At 36.1% G+C, this 18,340-nt stretch overlaps 1 protein-coding gene across 2 annotated transcripts in view; it reads left to right on the top strand.

The window, feature by feature from the left end:
- Window positions 1–17,842, top strand: part of LRPPRC (leucine rich pentatricopeptide repeat containing) — an 87,581-nt gene extending 69,739 nt beyond the window's left edge. For both annotated transcript variants that reach the window (XM_048298124.1, XM_048298123.1), the window contains exons 31-38: window positions 2,918–3,006; window positions 6,258–6,462; window positions 8,453–8,592; window positions 8,755–8,870; window positions 11,636–11,710; window positions 13,244–13,328; window positions 15,903–16,045; window positions 17,352–17,842. In XM_048298124.1, coding sequence (XP_048154081.1) covers window positions 2,918–3,006; window positions 6,258–6,462; window positions 8,453–8,592; window positions 8,755–8,870; window positions 11,636–11,710; window positions 13,244–13,328; window positions 15,903–16,045; window positions 17,352–17,408 — 910 coding nt within the window. In that variant the 3' untranslated portion in view covers window positions 17,409–17,842. The remainder of the gene's footprint in view (window positions 1–2,917; window positions 3,007–6,257; window positions 6,463–8,452; window positions 8,593–8,754; window positions 8,871–11,635; window positions 11,711–13,243; window positions 13,329–15,902; window positions 16,046–17,351) is intronic.
- The last annotated feature ends 498 nt before the right edge of the window (window positions 17,843–18,340 follow it).

Consider the following 18,340-nt stretch of genomic DNA (forward strand, 5'->3'; position numbering starts at 1 on the left):
TTTTAAATCTTTCAGTTTCTTCAACTGAAACTAGACCAGTGGTTGTCATCAAGTGTGCTCACTGAATGAATACAATGAATTTTAAAGTGGCTGTAAGTAAATTACCTAATGCATAGAGTACTCTGAAAAAAGCTAATAATCTTTAGTACCAACTTAGTTTCTGATGTCCAGGAACGGTCTAGTGTAAGATGATACTGATTATTTTAATGTTTTCTTTAAAAGTGTTTAGACTGGAGAAATGTCTTGCATTGAAAAAGTGTTTGAGTTCTGCATTCAGAAGAACAAATAGTGCTTTTTCAAATAGCTCTGAGCAACTGGGCTTTATAATAAGTAATGTTTGTGCTTGCAGGATATATAGCTTATATCAAGGGAAAACTAAATCAGTTTATCAAATCGATCTCCCTGTAATGCAAGTAACTGATAAATCTTTGCAAATAAAAGATGTTTTAGGGAGTGCAAAGAACACTGATAAAATTCAGGTAGTTTGTTTCACAGAAGATACTCAGTTATCTAAAGATGTATTGAAAGGTTCTTCAGGGAAGAACCTTGAAACATGACTGCTTCCTGGCTCTACAGCTCAAACACAGTTGTAAGGAAGATGCACAAAGTAGTGCATATTACCAGCAATAATTTGCAGATTAAAAGAGAAGAAAAAAGGTGGTGGCTTGTTCCTAGTATTTCAGGGATTCAGAATTGTCACTTTAGGTAAATGTTGTAGTATGTAAATTCAAAATTCAGGAAGAAAAATTATTTGAAAAACTGAAAAGGTTGGAGGTGCGTTAAGCCTCTGAAGTTTGAGATATTTACAAGTCAATTAATAGGATTTTATAAGAGGTTTTCTTCTTGGTTACAACCATGACCATAACTCCTGTACTTTTCACAACTCTCCTACTCCATCTCGTAGCATAGAAATGCCAGATAGTTACACTGAGAAGCTTCTAACAGCTCACTGTTGCATCAAGACAGAAAAGACTTCATATTTGTTGTGTTCATGGCGTATCTGTGTGTCTTTTTTTCTAGTAACAAAATGATGCTTATATTAAGCATTTTTAAAAGCCTGTAAGTTCTAAGGAATTCACTGAAATAGAGAAAGCGATAGTGTGTGTTCCTATGATTGAGGAGTAGCAAATCTGTGTTTCACACACATTTCTGGATGCTTCACAACTTTTCCAGCCTCATGCTAAAAAGAGATTACTCCTACAAAGCCTTAACGTGTGATGGCCTGAAAGTTGTGCAGCTCCTAATATTTTCATTTAGATACGTATTACTTTTTACTGTTTAAAGCCAAATTTGAAAGGTAAATGATATGTAGAGAGTCTTACTGTGCACATTAGCATAGGCAACAAAAAGCCTACTTTTTTTAAAATTTAGAAATGCCCAATAACTTCAAAATGTCCCCTGTTACCAGAACTGAGAAACTTCCTTGAGAAAGCGATGTGGGAGGAGTAAATAGCACTCCTACACTGCATTTGAAAAAAACTAACACCAGACAACCCAGAAGATCACTGATCTGTTGGTCAACCTAAGTGTAGTTGCTTTCACATTCTAGGACTGTTTTGAGGAATATTTAGTGCATTTAGTCCAAGAAGTTTTAAATAGAAATTTAGGAGTATTGGAATGATGGATTAGTTCTGTAATAGTAGCTAACGTCTATTTAATCACACTAAAGATTGGAAGATTGGAGAAAGTAAATCCTTTGTTAAATGTAATTTACAGTCTCATGCATGAATTGTTGACTTAAGGGCTTTGACAGATGGGACAAAGGGAAAAAAAAAAAAAAGGCGGAACTGAGCAGTGGGTGCTTAGGCAGGGATTAAGGGGATTGGTTGGGAGAGTAAGAAAATCCCGAGTCCAGTGACTGCATTTGTGAGCCTGGGAGGCTGAAAGTGACTGAGAGGATAGTCATATTGTGTGCAATGTGAAGGATTTTCTTGGGATTGAGGAGAACAATTTAGCAATGACCCTGCTTACCTCCCAATCCGCTCAGCCCCTAAGTTCAAGTAGGTAGGCTGCTCAGTTGTGTGCCACAAGATGATCAGTGAGGTTTATCTTGATTGCTGATATGGTAAATGGCATTGCCCCCCTTTGCTCTGTAGAGATTTTGTAATCTAGAAATGAACATTTGTAAAGTTATCCTTATATATTAAAAACGGGGCTTGGCTACATGTCATTTAGGAGCAGGAACATTTTGTAGTATAAGACCAATGTGATTGCTGGTTAGTCTCTCTTGACAATTTCCAGAGTGTTAGAAAAGCTTTAGCAGGGTTAACTAAAGTAAAGACTGTCTTTGCTGTACATACACGAAGTTTTGTATTACAGAAGATAAGGAGTTGATAAGTGAAATAAAATTTTAATGTGGCTAAGGCAGCAAATGTAGGATGTTCACTTTAAAACCTGTATACATCTAGATGACAGAAATTTGAAAATTAATCAACCAAATGATATGGTGTTAGTTCATAATATGCTTTAGTTTATGTTTAAAATATACAGTGCTGAAAATAAATGTTTCATTTTTATTGCTGAAAGAATAGTTTTATATTTTATAATTATGGTGACTATTGAAAAAAGAAGAAAAAGTATCCAGCTTAGGATACAACAGAACAATGCAGGGCATGCAGTTATTTTAGTCATCTAATATGTCAGCATTCAAGAATCTGAACCGATTGTTTAAAAAAAATCTTGTACTTTGTTTCTTTTGTTGCTCACTTCCAACTTTGTCATCTGTCAGAATGCAAAAAAAATTATCCTTCTATAACCATTGACAGGATAACACAAAAGCTGTCTCCAGGTCGATATTTTGCAGCAATATTTTTAACATACGAACAGTAGTTTTTATAATTTCACCTTGGTGCTCAACCATTTATTATCGTATCAGAAGCATGTCAGTAATTCCTTTCTAAATGTCTGCTTCTTTTAGTGCTGAGACCCACATCAAGGGCTTCACACTGAACAGTGCTGCCAGCAGCCTCCTCATCATATCGCAAGTTAGGCGGGATTATTTGAAAGGTATGTCACAATGCTTGACCTTTACGTCACATTAATGCCTCTGCAGATTTTTCTTGTAACGCCCTTCGAATACTTGGATAAAGGAGTCCATTTAGCAAATTACCTGCTTATCAAGAGCCTTTTGTGGTAGCTGAGAGACGTAAATTACTGTACATGCATTTATAATACAGCTTGAATATGAATGTACTTGTCATTTGACCACTTAGTCCAGTTTCCATTCCATTTAACACAAGATGGGTTTTCTTAAGATGAATCACAGCTCTTCAGACATGCAAAATTTGTGCTCCAGAACGAGAGAAAGTACAGGCTTTCAAGTGCGTTAAAATTCACAGCACAAGTCATTTTGCTTTGGAAATTAACATACTTTAGAGCATCTGAAACAATTCCCAGCAGTTGTTTCTTGCATATTGTGTTGGTTGTGTGAGATACCAGATGAGTTAAATTGACTGGTAAATGTGCATGATTGTGAACTAAATGATTATAATATTGATTTAAAAACTTAATCAAATACTTTTTAATAGTTCTCAATACCAATGGTAACAAAATACTCTGGTTGGTTTTCTTTTTAATGTAATGATGATAGTGAAAAAAATGGTGGCTGAAGAGTACATAAGATGCCCAATAGGACGGGGCATGAAGTTTACAGTTGTTTTATTTTAGTTCTCAGCATTGGTTGCTTTGCAGCCTAGAGATCAGTTCCACAGTGTTACATCTAACTTACTTAGTTGTGTTGAAGAACTCTTGTGCAAGAGGAAAACTCTGCATGCAGGTAGTTTTACATGCAGGGCAGTATCTTTTATCCCCATGCAAGTCTAAGTACAATGTTGATACATATTTTTGTCAGTATGTTTAAGCTCTAAAGCAACTATGTACAAATTAAATGGATTATTTAAGTTGGGTTTACAAGGCCTACCAGAAAACCTACTTTTGATCGTGCCATCATTACATTTTATTTCATTCCATTATGCATAGCTGTACTAATAACCCATACCCATGTAACATCAGCTACATTAAAATACTCGAGATGAGCATTTAGACACATTTTCTCACTTGTACTCCTTTCCTGTGGCTGATAAACTTGCCTTCTTTCCAATGCCTTCCTCATTCAGTCTCTAGTTTAACATCACTGCCAGGTGTCATCCACTCAAGTGTTTGTGGTGAACGCCATTGCTCCTTTTGCTATTGGCAGATCTTTCTTAGCAGCTTTCAAGGCCTTCACCTGACTTTCCTGTCTGCTTTTATTCTAATAAATCTCTGTTTTCTTCTCCAATATGTCATGAAGTTTTACCAGCTCTTCCTGAACACTGCACACCAAAATTCTTCCCTGCTTTTGAACATCAGTGATGTTTCTATATTCTGCCAGTCTGTTGCACAAACTATATGGGGTTTTAGCTAGCATACTAAATTCTCTGCTGCATCAACCCTCTTCCTTGCTGTACTCTAAAAATCTTCTTTTTGCACGATGCAGAGTTTCTCAAGAAGTCTGTGGAATTACATTACTTTGCAAAATGATATTTTCTTTTATCTTGCACGTTGAAGAAGCTTTACTCTGACAATCTTATTGAATAGTCACACTTGGTCCTTGTTTCTGTTTTAATTTGAAAGATACTACTTGTCTTTGTCTAAGTGAAGCCTTGAAAATGCAAACTACTAAATATTTCAGCCATAGTGGTCATTTTCTAAGGCTCGTAGATGACCCAAAACGTTTTTGGGCATGGTGCTTTTGTAGTCTTTTGCTGGTGAGCTCCGTTTGACCTACATCCTGTAATGGCTGTCACTTGTGTGAAACCTGCTTGCTTTACCACTTACATACCTCATTTAGTTCATCAACGTTCTTTATTGTGTAATGTGGTATAGTTAAAAGGTTTTATGGAGGCCCCTAAGTATAGTCCTCAGAGCTCTGATATCTTCTAGCAAGAACTTCATAAAACCCAGGCTACTTTCAAGAGTGGGTTTCATGGTAGGAAATTTGCAGAATTTATAGGAAAGCATTGTGAAAGACAAATGGTTGGTTTTCACGAGCATATAGTTACCTGCAGAGTTATCCACTATGCTACAAGTACCCAATTTCTTGCAGTAGTGCTGCACATATGCAGCTTTCCAATCTTTCTCTGTCCTCATTCTTGAGAAGGCTGGTTGTGCTGCATGTTAGAGGGAGGTCCACACCTATAGTGAGGAGGGAATTTGAACTTGGCATCTGTTCTGAGATTGCTTTTTAAATGTTGTGAATCTTACCCCCTATATATTGCTCCTTTTTTTCCCTAAAAAGAAGAATGTGGGACAGAAGGAAAATTTCCTGTGAAGGAAGGCTAGGCATACAGGATGTTTTTTCTTCCTGTCATGTAAAGGGTAATACTTGGTTTCTGCAGTACCTGTATATTGAATTGGAATGGCAGTGCTGTGGAGTTCATGTGGGTGTATGTTATTCTAGAAGTGTTATCCCTTGGTATTATAATTATCATCTGTGATTAATCCTGCCTATGCTGGTAAAGAGTAAGAGATTTTTACCAGAGGGGCACGTCTTTCTGTGTGTGTTTGCTCATGGATAACGTAAATTGACAAGAATTCTGCTTGGAGAAACGAGGGTGACTTCATGTGCTGTGGGTTTGGGAAATTTGTGGCAGATGGACGGACAGGAGATTGACCTTGTCTGTTTTCAACATATGTAATTGCAATAATCTTAGGAGTTTTTGAGGTAAGTGTTGAGTTCTCAGTTTTTGTTCTTGTAAGGAGACTTGTGTCCCATACTTCTATTTAAAAATTAAATTTTGGGAAACAAAGTCTTGGTGCACACTTAAAAAGAGAAATCTCAGTATTATACTTCAGCAGTTTCAATAATAAACTCCATTTTTGAACTGTATTTATTCTTAAATATACAACTTTTTTTGTTTTTAGTAAAGGAAATTGATTGCAGTTTGGAGAAAAAAGAGTCAAGACTTTAAAGTCATAAGAGAGGATATTTATGACACAGCTGCTTTCCATGAGCGGGTTACAAAAAAATTATTTCAATGTTGAAAGTAGCTTAATACTTCTTACTAGGAGATATTGCAGCCTTTCAACCTAAATTATTGTTGAAAGTTTTTATTTGTGTATATGTATTCAAGTTAGAATTCACTGTAGTTATTGCAGGGCTTAAAGAATTTTTTTTCTGTATATATTTTTAAAAGGGTAAGATTAATGATGCCAGCAGCATGGTTGCTTTCTGAACTAAAGTCTGATTTCTGTTTCCCTTATTTCTTTACCATTGTTAGATGCCTTGGCTGTTTTAAAAGGAATGCTTGACAGTGGCGTGTTGCCCACTAGACCAGCAGTTACTGCTCTCATTCAGGCCCTGGCAGAAAAAGGAGATATAAAGAACCTCCAAGTACTTGAAAACATCCTGGGAGGTGTCACAAAATCAATTGGTTTATCTGACTCACTAATGCCTAACGCTATTGCATTGGCTCATACTAAAAGGTAAGTATTTCTAGGACTGTGTATTTAATTCTTTTCTGCAGAGTAGTGGGAAATCTCTTGCATTATCCATTTCATTCTGTTTCCATTTTTTACAGTGTCCCAGATGTTAAAATTGTAGTTGAGTATGGTGTGTGGTTCTGTTCTGGTATTGTCTCCCAAACACATTTGGGGTTGAAAATAATTTAATGAAATACAGGGATAATAAGTGTGAAGCATTTGGAGGAATAGAAGGTCTTCTTTGGTGCTGTAATTTAGCTTTGAAACCTTTGTTCTAATGTGCATATAAAGTGTTTCCTTGGTGTTATATCAACAGCTCTATGAAATCTGAAGGTAAAATGGAATTACTTAATCGAACTTAGCACCCAGAGGTTATGTGTGTGATAGTTTGGAAACAAAAATCTACTACGTGTTCCAGTAGTTGAAATGACAAAATATTCTTGAAATATTACTGTCTTTACCTTCAAAATGTGAAAGCCAGATGTGTGTCTGTGGAGTGGGGTCTTTCCGTGGGGTTTTTTTTGTAAGAATTATAAAAGCTTGGCTGATGCTTTAGGCCACAGTTTAGTTATCATAATTATCCCCACACTTTCAAGTTGCCTTTGATTCAACTGTTTAATTCAGTATTGTGCTCTTGCCTTGCATTTCTGGTTTAGTTGATAACGTTGGTACTGTGCTAGTTTATCCTTTGTGTAAAACTGCATGGGGAAGCACTTGGAGGAGAAAGGGCATTGTCAGCTTCTCAAATCTACTTCGCAGGAACCAATCCTCAGGAATCCTACATATTCTGTTATTTTATTTCAAACTAGTTTTGTCAGGTGGACCTCCTGTGCCTGACTTGGCAGGAAAGCTGTAGACCTTTGTAGTGCATAACAGATTCCTGATTGCCTCAGGCATGCCAGTCCTTGGCACACAGTTCTAGTGCATGGACTTGTACGTAAATGAAACGCTTCAGATGGGAGGGACACTTCATTATTTGTCCTATAAGCTGCTTATTTTCCTCTATTTCCGTGTCATGAAAGTGTTGCAGGCTGTGTTCTTAAGATGGAGATTGATGACAGGAATAAATAAAAAAATTGTTGTATGCAGGTAGAGCGTCAACTTTTCTTTTCCCATACCAAAACGAACTTGATGTATGAAAAGACTTAGCAGTGGAAATAATATGCAGCCTATATATTCTCAAATACCTTGCAATCTGTACCTTGATAACTCTCAAAAACAGATTCTTGCAGATATTTCCAGTACAGGTTCATCTATTGGCAGATCCATGTTAGTGATACAGTTTTCAAAGCATTTTTCATAGCGTTCACATGTGCTGTATTTCTGCTTCACCTAAAAGCATTCATTGTGCTCAATTTTCTTTTTCAATTAAAGTAGTTTTTAGACTGGACTGGTAAGATATGTTGTCATTGAACCTTTTAGAATGCTGGAAGTAGAGTTTACACTTCGGTGAATACTTCCTACATTATTATATTAGCATTTGCTATATTTAAGCCTTAAGATTAAAAGCATTTAGATGTAATGACCAAATGACATTTAATATTGTCTTTTGCATCCAAAAAGACAGGCCTGGTAAAAATCAGGTAAATAATTAATTGCACTGCATAAAAATACTTAAATTGTGTGCATTAATTATTCAGATACCCTCTGTTAATGTTTAGATTTTGCCTTCTAGATTTGCAGGACACATTTTCCTAAAGCAGCAAGCTGAACTCTTCTTTCTTAATCAGGAAAAAAGTGTGTCTAAAATACCTAAACTTTGTACAGGTCAAAGGCCATTAAAAATTATTTTTTAACTGATTTATTCATTCAGTCATAAATTGTTACACTTTTACAATATCTGAACAAAGTAAATCTTTTTTGTCAATATTTTTTCATCCACTATTCCTGGTAAATACAAGCTTGATGTAGAAAACAAAAACTTTAATGTATTGCTTCTTAGGTTTAGAAATCTTGATTTCAGAAACTGAGCCAGTTCAATCTCTTTTCCTAGCAATGACCTTGATGCTGCTGTGAAATACCTTGAGCCTCTCCTTATCTCTGGTGCACAGAATCCTGATCAAACTGTCAGAAATATTTCCTATTTGTTAAGAAAGGTGTCTGAGGAAGGATTAGAACCAGCTTTGGAAAAATGTAAGTTAATTGCAATGATATTTAAATATTCTGACTCGACAGAGGTGTTATGAAAGAGCTATTAGACGTAAAATCTGCTCAGTCAGCATAAATCATGTCTGTGAAGTTTACAAAAGTGGCTTTTCAATCCCAGATTTTCCTTATGTACCCATCATTTTGCAGTTGGTGCAATGGCAGAACAACTGGCCAGTCAGTTTGGAATTTACAGACCTGTCACAGATCTTTTCCTTCAGTATGTCACTGCAGACAGAGTGGATGATGCCAGATCATTGATACAGGTAATGACACAACAAGAGGTACAGAAATGCTCAGAGCTCTTCAAAGGTTACCTGAGAAATTGTCAAAAAGAGGTGTGGTGCTGGGATGCATCTGAATTACAGTGTGAGTAGCAGTGCACAGTTTAGATTAACCCATGAGCTTGTGCTCTAGTACTGAGAGTAGTAGTGCGTGCCAGAGTCAGGGGGGTTTTTTATATTCCAGTAACCCAAAGGAAATAAAGGAAGTATTTGTATATTGCAAATATTTTTCTCTTAAGTTCTCTGCTGGATGTCAGTTGTTTCTTGCAAACCATTTCCTTGCAACTTCTCACCTAATTTCCTAAGTGCTGTAAACATAGTATCTTAGAGCTGTACAGTTTGTAAAGCAGAAACAGGCAGTGATTGCTTGTCATGGACTTCACTTGGTTGCAATAATGTTGTATATATTGTCCTCAAGGTTTCTTAAGAACTGAATTTACTTTCTATTCATATGAGTGTCACAGACTTATTAAAACCCAAACATTGGTCTCTGGGTCACAGTCTCAGCTGAGTTAGGAATTGAGACAGCTGCATTGGTGCCATTTGTGCAGAGCTAAAGGAAAGCCAAGCAAGAGGTTGGATGAGCTGTGGGTGCTGGGAACAGGATCTATCAGGAGGCTCATCCAAGCAGGTGACAGTCCAGCAGTCAGGCTGATGTGTGCATAGGCTCCTGCCTCAAATCAAGGCCTCTTATCATCTCCTGATAGTGCATGCTACTCATTTACCAGTTCCTACGTATTTTAAACTGTTAAAGAAAAAGCTCTGCTTCAGCCATTGGATATTTTATGATATTCCAAGACAATACCAACGAAGGTGTTCAGTTACTTTCACTACAGCGTGAGGTGTGTTATCTGTAATTCCCTTTGTGTAGTGCTTTGCCTAACTGGTCATCTGAATATTAAATGAAAAGGAGACTACAATTTTGCCATAAAACCCTCTTGCTGTATAGCTTGGAATATTAAAATGCAAAAAAATTCTCGAGTTATTTTACTCTTCCTGATTTGGTGATTGCTCTTTGATTAAAATGGGATGAGTAAATGAAAATTGGGTACAGTTTTTTGCTTTTGTGAAAGTAAGGGTTTTTTCATTTTTAAGTAGAATCATAGTGTTCTTAAAATTTTCCAAAACATGGAATAATGTCCGTTCATATATTACTGAAACTTGTTACAACAGCATCCAACAATTAGAATTAAATTCATGGCTCTATAGCGTACTTGAAATAACATTGTATACCCTGTGTCTTAAGGGACAATTTAAAAATACCTCATTATAAGTGGATATTTACAGGTAAGCTGGAGTTGGAACTTCCGTGTATATGAGAAAATTTGGGGGTTTTATGGCTCAGGACAAACTTTGAGCTGTGTTGAATATTTGTGACTGCTATGTGGATTAAGTATTCCTCTAATCACTAACTAGAGGACAGGAATAATCACTCTCCATTGTTATTTTTTGGGAAGTAAACAACAATCTAAATTAACTATTTTGCCTGTAATCTGAAATATTAGTATATACATGGAGACTCCTTGCTTTCAGAAATGCCTCTAAGAGTCTATTTAAAAGTTTATGAAACAGCTGCAGTATCCTTTGTACTGTCTGGAGGGAGAATGCTTTTGCTGATGAGAGTCAGAAATGATTTGATAACTTCAGCATGAAAGAGAGCTGTGGATAGCATATCTCCAACTAGACTCTTTCCTCTCAGAGCACTTACAGCAGGTGAGAATGGGTAGAGTTGGTAATAAAATATTTCAAGTTTCTCTCATCAGTGTTTTGCCCCTATTTAGCACCACAGAGCCACTTTTTGTCTGTTTGCCTGAAGGAATGAACCTTCACACCTTCTCACCTGGACCTTAAAGAAGCTTGTAAACCATGTTACTTACACAGAATACTCATCATGGCATAACCCAAAATTTCTTGTTTGCATATGTCTACAATACTAATTGATTGTAGGAAATTCATGGTATGTGTTTTCATATGCACAATATTCTCTTTTTCCTGTGCATTTTGGTAGTGATATCCTGCAGCTGATTAAAAAACCACACTGCATTGTTAAGAGTTTTAAGACTGACATCTTTGAGGAACATACACTAAATATTGTCTTGTATATTTTATTTTCTCCTCTTTTCTAAAGTAAGACAAATTTTTGATTTTTATCTGGTCTGTCTCAAACTTTCCTAAGTTCAACTTCTCTCTCTCAAACCCTGTCTATTGCAGTTAAAGCCTTTTATAAAATAGAGAGATTGAAATCAGTCCTTTGTATGCATAAGTGTAGGTAATTATACTTTAAAGAGAACTTGCTTTGTACATTTTAATTTTTATAAAGAAACGAGCAGTTATCTCCCTGACACCTTATTAAATGTATAATTAACCTTATGATCCCTAGCTCACTTGTGAATGCTTGGCAGTATAATTGGAGAGGAATAGTGTTTCTCTTTTTCATTCTTTTGCAGTCCTAAACCTCGTTTTTGTGGTATATTGAAGTATTAGTTTAATTCTTTCCCCTATTGTTTTAAACAAACTTTATACCTACCATTTTAAAAATGTTTATCAAAGAAGTGCATGAAATAAACTTGGTTTGTGGTTGTTTTTTTGGTTTTCTTATAAAACTAATAGTCAATTATTTACCTTGTAAATAGGTAATATATTAGTATGTTGTTTTAAGCATCTGTAATTGGAAATGTTCACCTTAGTTATTTTGTTTGTCAGTAACCTGCTCATGTCTGCTACATTAATGATTTCTTTGTCTTCAGCGGTGGGATGCAATAGTTCAGGAGAAGAGAACTTTGGGGCGTTTTATGGCTAGAGCAGCATCTAAACCTGGACAGGTATAATATTTTTTTTCATGTATACAATTCTATATGTAGCAAAGTACTATTTCATCAACCTCTGTTAACATGCTTTGAACTTCACAGTTGACAGCTTTACTGGGTTTCTTGGGGAGGGGGGAGGTTAATTTCCAGAGCTGGTTGTATTTAAAGAACATTTTGCATTATGGAGCATGATGGAAAGGAGGGTGTACTTAATATTTTTCTATTGTTTCAGTTATTTCCTGTGCTTTTGATGTTACACTGTATATCCTGCAAACATTATGCTTAAAAGGTTTTACTGCATTATCCAGTTCAGTATCACAGTCCTTGTTTTATTGGCTACATTGTACAAATATAAATGCAAGTTAAAATCTCAGCCTCTCTCTGATGATAAAATGCCTCTGTGTTTACATTAAAAGACACTTTTCATATTACTTGTTGTAGTGGTTTGGACATGTATCTAGTTGGAGCATCTGTTTATGTTCCTGGCTTTGTGCTCGTTCCCTGTAATTTGAAATGCTCTCATTTATGTGCTTGCTCTGTACTCTTATCCTTCCCTCCTCATATAGCCCCCTCAAAGTAAACAAAAAACCCCCACAACAAATAAAACATAAATCCAAAGACTAACAAAAAAGCCTTAGCACACACTAAAAAACTCAAACACCCGCTGCCCCCAACCCTCAAACCCAACACTGAACAACAACAACCAAAAAGACCCTGAAATACACACCCAAGCAAAACCACGTGGATTCTTCTCTCATAGAGGAGCAGCATCAGGAGACATCTAGCACACAAACTATAGTAAATACTTTTCAAATGAGGCAAATGAACATGATGTTTTGTGGGAATTGCCCTTAAATGCTAATAGATTTAAAGTTCTTTTGTTGAAGTGATGATGATAAATACGACGTGATAAACACTACTGTTTGGTGTGTATAAGAAGGAACTCAAAACGTTGAAGTTTCCCAGCTCATCAAGCTGAAATTTTACTAACACATCGAAGTTGGTAGTGTGTGATAAAGGTGTTATTATTAATTTCTATGAACGGTTTTTAATTTAAAACCTGAGAATTTTTGAAACTGGAATCAGAGGCTGAGGGAAGGAGGTTCCAAACTTAAGCACATTAGTTAGTAATCTGACTCCTTTTAAGCATTGATCATAGCTACCATTGACCTCTAGGTCATTGAAGGATGCTGAGTGTTTTGCAGTTTTCCTAAATTGGTTGAAATCCTGCCATATTCTCATTACTACGTTAATTACCTACCTGAAAAAAAAAGACACACTAGTGTTTAGGATTCTTGAGTATGGATTTTAGACCTTTATTACATTAATTGCATTTTGTGATTCATTTCTTTTACAATTTCATATTTGCATACAAAATTTTGGAAGGAAATTATTGTATCTACTTTTAGTCACATAGTCCATTCCTTGTTACCAGTACAGTTAATTTCATTAAAAAATGTGCAATCACTGTTCTAACTTTGGCAGCTTTATTTTATTCTTTAAGATTTCAAGTTAATGCTCTTTTTGTCTGTGCATTGAATTTCACAGGCAAAGAGGATCGAGACACTTCTAGAACTGATTCCTGAGCATCTCGATCTGGTGGTGGCGTACCGGTACCTCTTGAGATGTTATGGTGAGTGACTCTCCTTGGGATGGTGTTTTAGTAAGAACTCTGGAGACATTCAGAAAGGTCATGCAAGTCCTTGCTTGCTTTACAGTTCGAGTCATAAAGAAGTGTAGGGGTTATCTGAGGTTTTTCTCATTTCAGTCTGTTGGGTCTGTATGCTGTCCTAGCTGTTAGGGTAGAAGAGCAACCAGCTGACACGAGCCCTGAATCCTTTACTTAGAACCTAAAGTAGGGGTTTCATGGAATAAGAAAGAATCCATCTTAACCCATGGGGAAAAATACTGTAGGAATGAATGGCTTTTAAAATGAATCCAGCTTTTTTCCCCCAAAACATGTAGTAATATTGGTTCCATGTGTGTGTTTGTGTGTGTGTTTGAAAATCGTAAGTGATTAGTTCTGTCAGTAATACAAAAGGATCTTAGTCTTATTAGTGTAAATTCTTTATGCATCTTGTAATTCAGCCAAAGTTAATATTCTAGATGCCTTCATTTGAATTTACATTGAAGTACTCATCAGTTCTCCTTATAGTTGAGGTCAGAGGTGAGCACCTCTAAAAAATCAAGTTGTTTGTTTAATTATGTTTATTTGCAAGATTTACTCTTGACAAACCAGGATGTACAGCTCCTATGGCAACACTCAGTTGGAAGCTTGCACCGCTGTGCTGTAGAGTCCTTTGCCTTGTGTACTCTGATGCTGTGCTCCAGTTTTATTACAGGGAGTAAATACTTTTCACACATGTGTTACAAGCAAAAAAGTACAAGGACAGAAGCCCTTGTGCTCCAATCTATCACAGAGGAGATAAACAGGAATAATTAGGTAAAACACTTCAAACACAAATCCAAGGTATGGTGGTAAATGAATACAAACTTACTTTTTAAAATCAAGTTGTAGAAGTCCCATGATGTGTTATCTAACTTAGAAAATTTGCTTGCTTAGTAACATTCCAAAGAGCAATCACTACCAAAATCGTTTAGCCCTGTAACAGATAGCTTCAGGTTCACAGCAGGGTAAGTTTTCTAACATGTTTTTACGAAACAAAAAGTTGCCCTTCTGTCAGCAGCATTGTACTTGCTGCTTTATGCTGTCGTTAGTCCTGTGCTGCTTTGACCACTACCAGTAAATTTTTACCAGTAAAAATTCTGTAAGTGAACTTAGTAAGTTTTTCGCTGTCCTTCCTAACTACATCATAGTATAGCAGTTTCATAAAGAGATTGCAGAGAATCAGTCACTTGCCCTACTATACCTAAAGCAGTGGTTAGAGTGTATTGAACATATGAAGCCACACTGTGTATGAGCAGATGCTTGCTGTACTCTCTCTTCAGGCAGAGGTGTACCTGGCTCCTAGCAGGTTCTAGAGGAGACATTCAGTAGCAGCATGAAGAGTTTTAAAAGCTGTTCCCAGGTTTTTCTGTGCAATCATCTCACCTGCATGAGACATTGATCATTTGACTGTTAAAGGGGTGATCAGCAAAATATTTAGCACAACTGAAAATGAGAAGGCTGTGCATAGATTGTGCTCTAGCCATGAGGGGTAGAAATAAGATCTCTTAAGATTTTTTTTTTTTTTTTTTTTTTTTTTTTTAAAGTAAGTAAGCTTTCAAATATAATTTCTTATTTTGGACCAAATCCAACCTTGTAGTAGCATAATTTTTGAGAGAACAAATGATTCTCCTTTCAGGCCATTGTTGTTTTTAATTAGTTAGAAAAGTCTCTGAAACACGGCAGAGTATTGTTATTGCCACAATTGGTTATGCTTTCTAATTATTAAAATAAATGGGCAAATAAAATTATAATTGTTTGTGTTTAGCAAAGATACAGTAGAACATAGGTCCCAGCTGAAAGACGTTTGATCATCTGTCACGCATCCATGATGGAACAAATAAAAGGACCTTTGCTCCTTTACCTTGTCCTGAGATGTGATGCATAATCCTTTGCTGTATACCTTTTAGAAAAAAGAAATATGTAAAATCACAATTGTGTGGTCCATTAAATGCAATCTAAGTATTAGCTCTTTTTGTTGGTGTTTCCCATACAATAAACCTATTTTAAAGTTGTAGAAAGTTAATGATTTCTATGCTTTCATTAAGCTGTCATTTCATGCAGTTTTTGCAGTAGCCTCCCACATTCAAAAAGGAGCTCAGCCACTTGCCAGATGTGAGTGGGAAGCTTTTTCTCACGAGAAAGGGACACAGGCTATCCATTTCTGCACAATGCTTTTTTTGTTCTTTATGAGCCATTGTTTTTATAGCTCCTATGGTTGTGAAGATGTTTCCAAATGTCAACAAGTAAAACCTGAGACAGCTCCCATACTGCAGGTGTTTGTGTTCTCCCGAGCAACAGAATGAATTTAACTGGACGTGATGGCTTCCTTGATGTTCACAAGATGCTAGGGACTGTTGTGCTGCTTCTAGGACCCCGGGGACAGCAGTGAAACTGTCAGGGGTCGCTTCAGTTTCATCCCAGTGCTTCTCAAGCAAAAGTCTGAGCAGCAGAGAAGTCGATGGTTAAGCATGAGTGAAAACAGGTGGAAAGAGAAACAAGTAACCACTGAGATCTTTTGGGTTTTATTTTTTCCCTCAGAATTGGATGGGGATGTTGCTTCTGTAAAGGCTACGTATGAGAAAACAAAAGCGAAGAATATAGAGCTGCACGAGATCTCTTTGAAATCTTTAGCAACTTTTCTGAAGAAAGTAGGAGAGCCTGTCCCTTTCACTGAACCCCCTGTGAGTATTTCCTAATTAAGAAATAGATCTGCAGAGTTGTGTATGTTCAATGTTAATAAAACAAATTGCATGAATAATGACATAGGGACCAGGTCTCTGCAGAGACTCCTCAAAGGAGGTAATTTATGAAGTCTTGGTGTTGTGGGAGCTATGGTAATCTTGCATTGGATTTGACTTGAGGAAGTAAAACCTCTTGGGGCTTACAATATTTCAACTACCTCATTCTTATCAGGCACTCATCTACGGGTGTACCTTTATCAAATCTCCTTGGGGCATTTATCAGAGCAATGGGACTTGAAAAGGCTTACAGAATGTGTGCTTCAGTAACAATTAATGGCTTCTAGTTTTCATTAATTAGTGTTTTGTGTCTAGTGTAAGTTGCTGCACTAGTAGGATGGAATTTTAGAACTGTAGGAATTCGTTTTCTACTGCAGGTTTCTTTCCAGCTGCCTTGCCAACATAGGTATGCAACTGTGCAAATACATGTTACTTGAGGGTGACAAGCAGCGTGATATTAAATTTGTCAAGACTGCAAATAGTTTTGCATCATTCCTTTGACTAATAATCTACTAGTACCATTTTTGCAAAGTAAAATTTGAAGACGTTATGTTTTCCATTCTCTAAGCAAACTTTTTATTGCTATTTTCTCACCACTTTTTGTATTCTGAAAAAGATGTTCTCATATAATTCTGTAACGACTGGCTGTATACTGTTTCTCTATATTGCTTCATGATAAATGTGATTTTCTTTCCTAATTTTGTAAAGAATCAGAGAAAATCTTAGCGCAAAATACTTGGTTTAGCCTTTCAATGGCTATGGTGGTTTTTTTCTACATCTTTGACATAATTTATAATCTGAATTTTTATTTGGACTGTAAATTTTAAACCTAGAATGTCTGTTTCTTATATGTAGCTAGGGAAAAAAAGTGTTTTTTCCAAGTCACTGGGATGATTCATTTTCTGATTTCCCTGTTCAGTTTTTCTCTAATGCAGCTTGGTCTTTAAAAGCGTTTCAATTTTTTTGACACAATTGCAGATTGAAGTTAAAAAGTATTTTCATTTTAAAAATGAAATTGATTATATTATTGCATTTAGTAATAGAAGCTTCATTATGCATTTTTGGCAAGGTTTTCCTTTTCCTTTTATTCACTCTCTCTGGTATTTTTCCTAATTATACAGACTTCAATACAGATCTAGTTTTGCATGACAGAGAATAATAGATTTTGTCAGGACGTAAGACTTTGTTCAGAATTAGTAACTTTTCAGTTGAAACACGGTTGAACTTGTTTATTCCACTCTGTTTATAGGAGACATTCAAGTTCTATGTGGAAAAATGGAAGAACAGAAAATTGGAAGCATCATGAACAGACAGTTTTATGACTTAGTTGTTTATGAAATTGTTTAAATACTGCATTCAATAAAAACTTTAAAAAGCATGTTATGTGTAATTTTTAATTTAAATCTGTGATTAACATCACTTTCCGTAACTGCAGTTGATAGAAACATTCATTAATAGAAATGCTGTTAAAATTGCTAATGAAATATCAAGATGCAGCCTTCCGAGATATTTCTGTTTTGATGTATGATCTGCTATAAACTCAACTGTTTCTTTGCCCCTGTTGATTTGCCAGATGTATGTATATCAAGAAAGTTGCTGGAACTGTAACTGAAGGATACTGTCTTATTCCTTGTTCTTTGCCTGGTCACTGTACTTTGGGGTGAAGTATAAGGGTGAAGAATGTCATCTTCAGGATTCAGCTGTATCTACACAGAAAATAAACATATTTTTTAAGTTTTCTGTTAATTGTACTTTCTTGTGTTAAGCAGCTTGGTAGGGTGTTGCATATTACACGTAAAGACAAAATACTTTCACCTTTTTACACTAGCCTTGTGTGTTGTAGTTGGATAGCATCTTCATTCTCATAACTGTTAGTCCAGTTGATTTTACAGACACAAGAACTGCATATCCATGGAAACAGGCCCTTTAAACAAAGCAGTGCCTATTCTTTGCAGGGGTAGCAATTTTTACTTACTGGGAGACTAGTGGACATGCTTTATTTGAAGGAATGTGGGAGTACAGCTACTCTGATACGATATTTTAGAGCCCAGAGTTGTGTGATCATGAAAATAAGACACGTCTAAGTTACAAAGATTACATAATAGGTAGAAAAGACATCCATTCTCTCTATGCATAATGATGGAAACTCACAAATGTGCACATTGGTTTTGCAAATGGAATATGTTGCCTACTGAGTACTTCAGACAGGTTTTAACGAAATGAAAGATTGTTTCTGTA

Source organism: Corvus hawaiiensis, chromosome 3 (genome assembly GCF_020740725.1).
Source record: "Corvus hawaiiensis isolate bCorHaw1 chromosome 3, bCorHaw1.pri.cur, whole genome shotgun sequence".
In the NCBI taxonomy this organism is placed as follows: Eukaryota; Metazoa; Chordata; class Aves; order Passeriformes; family Corvidae; genus Corvus; species Corvus hawaiiensis.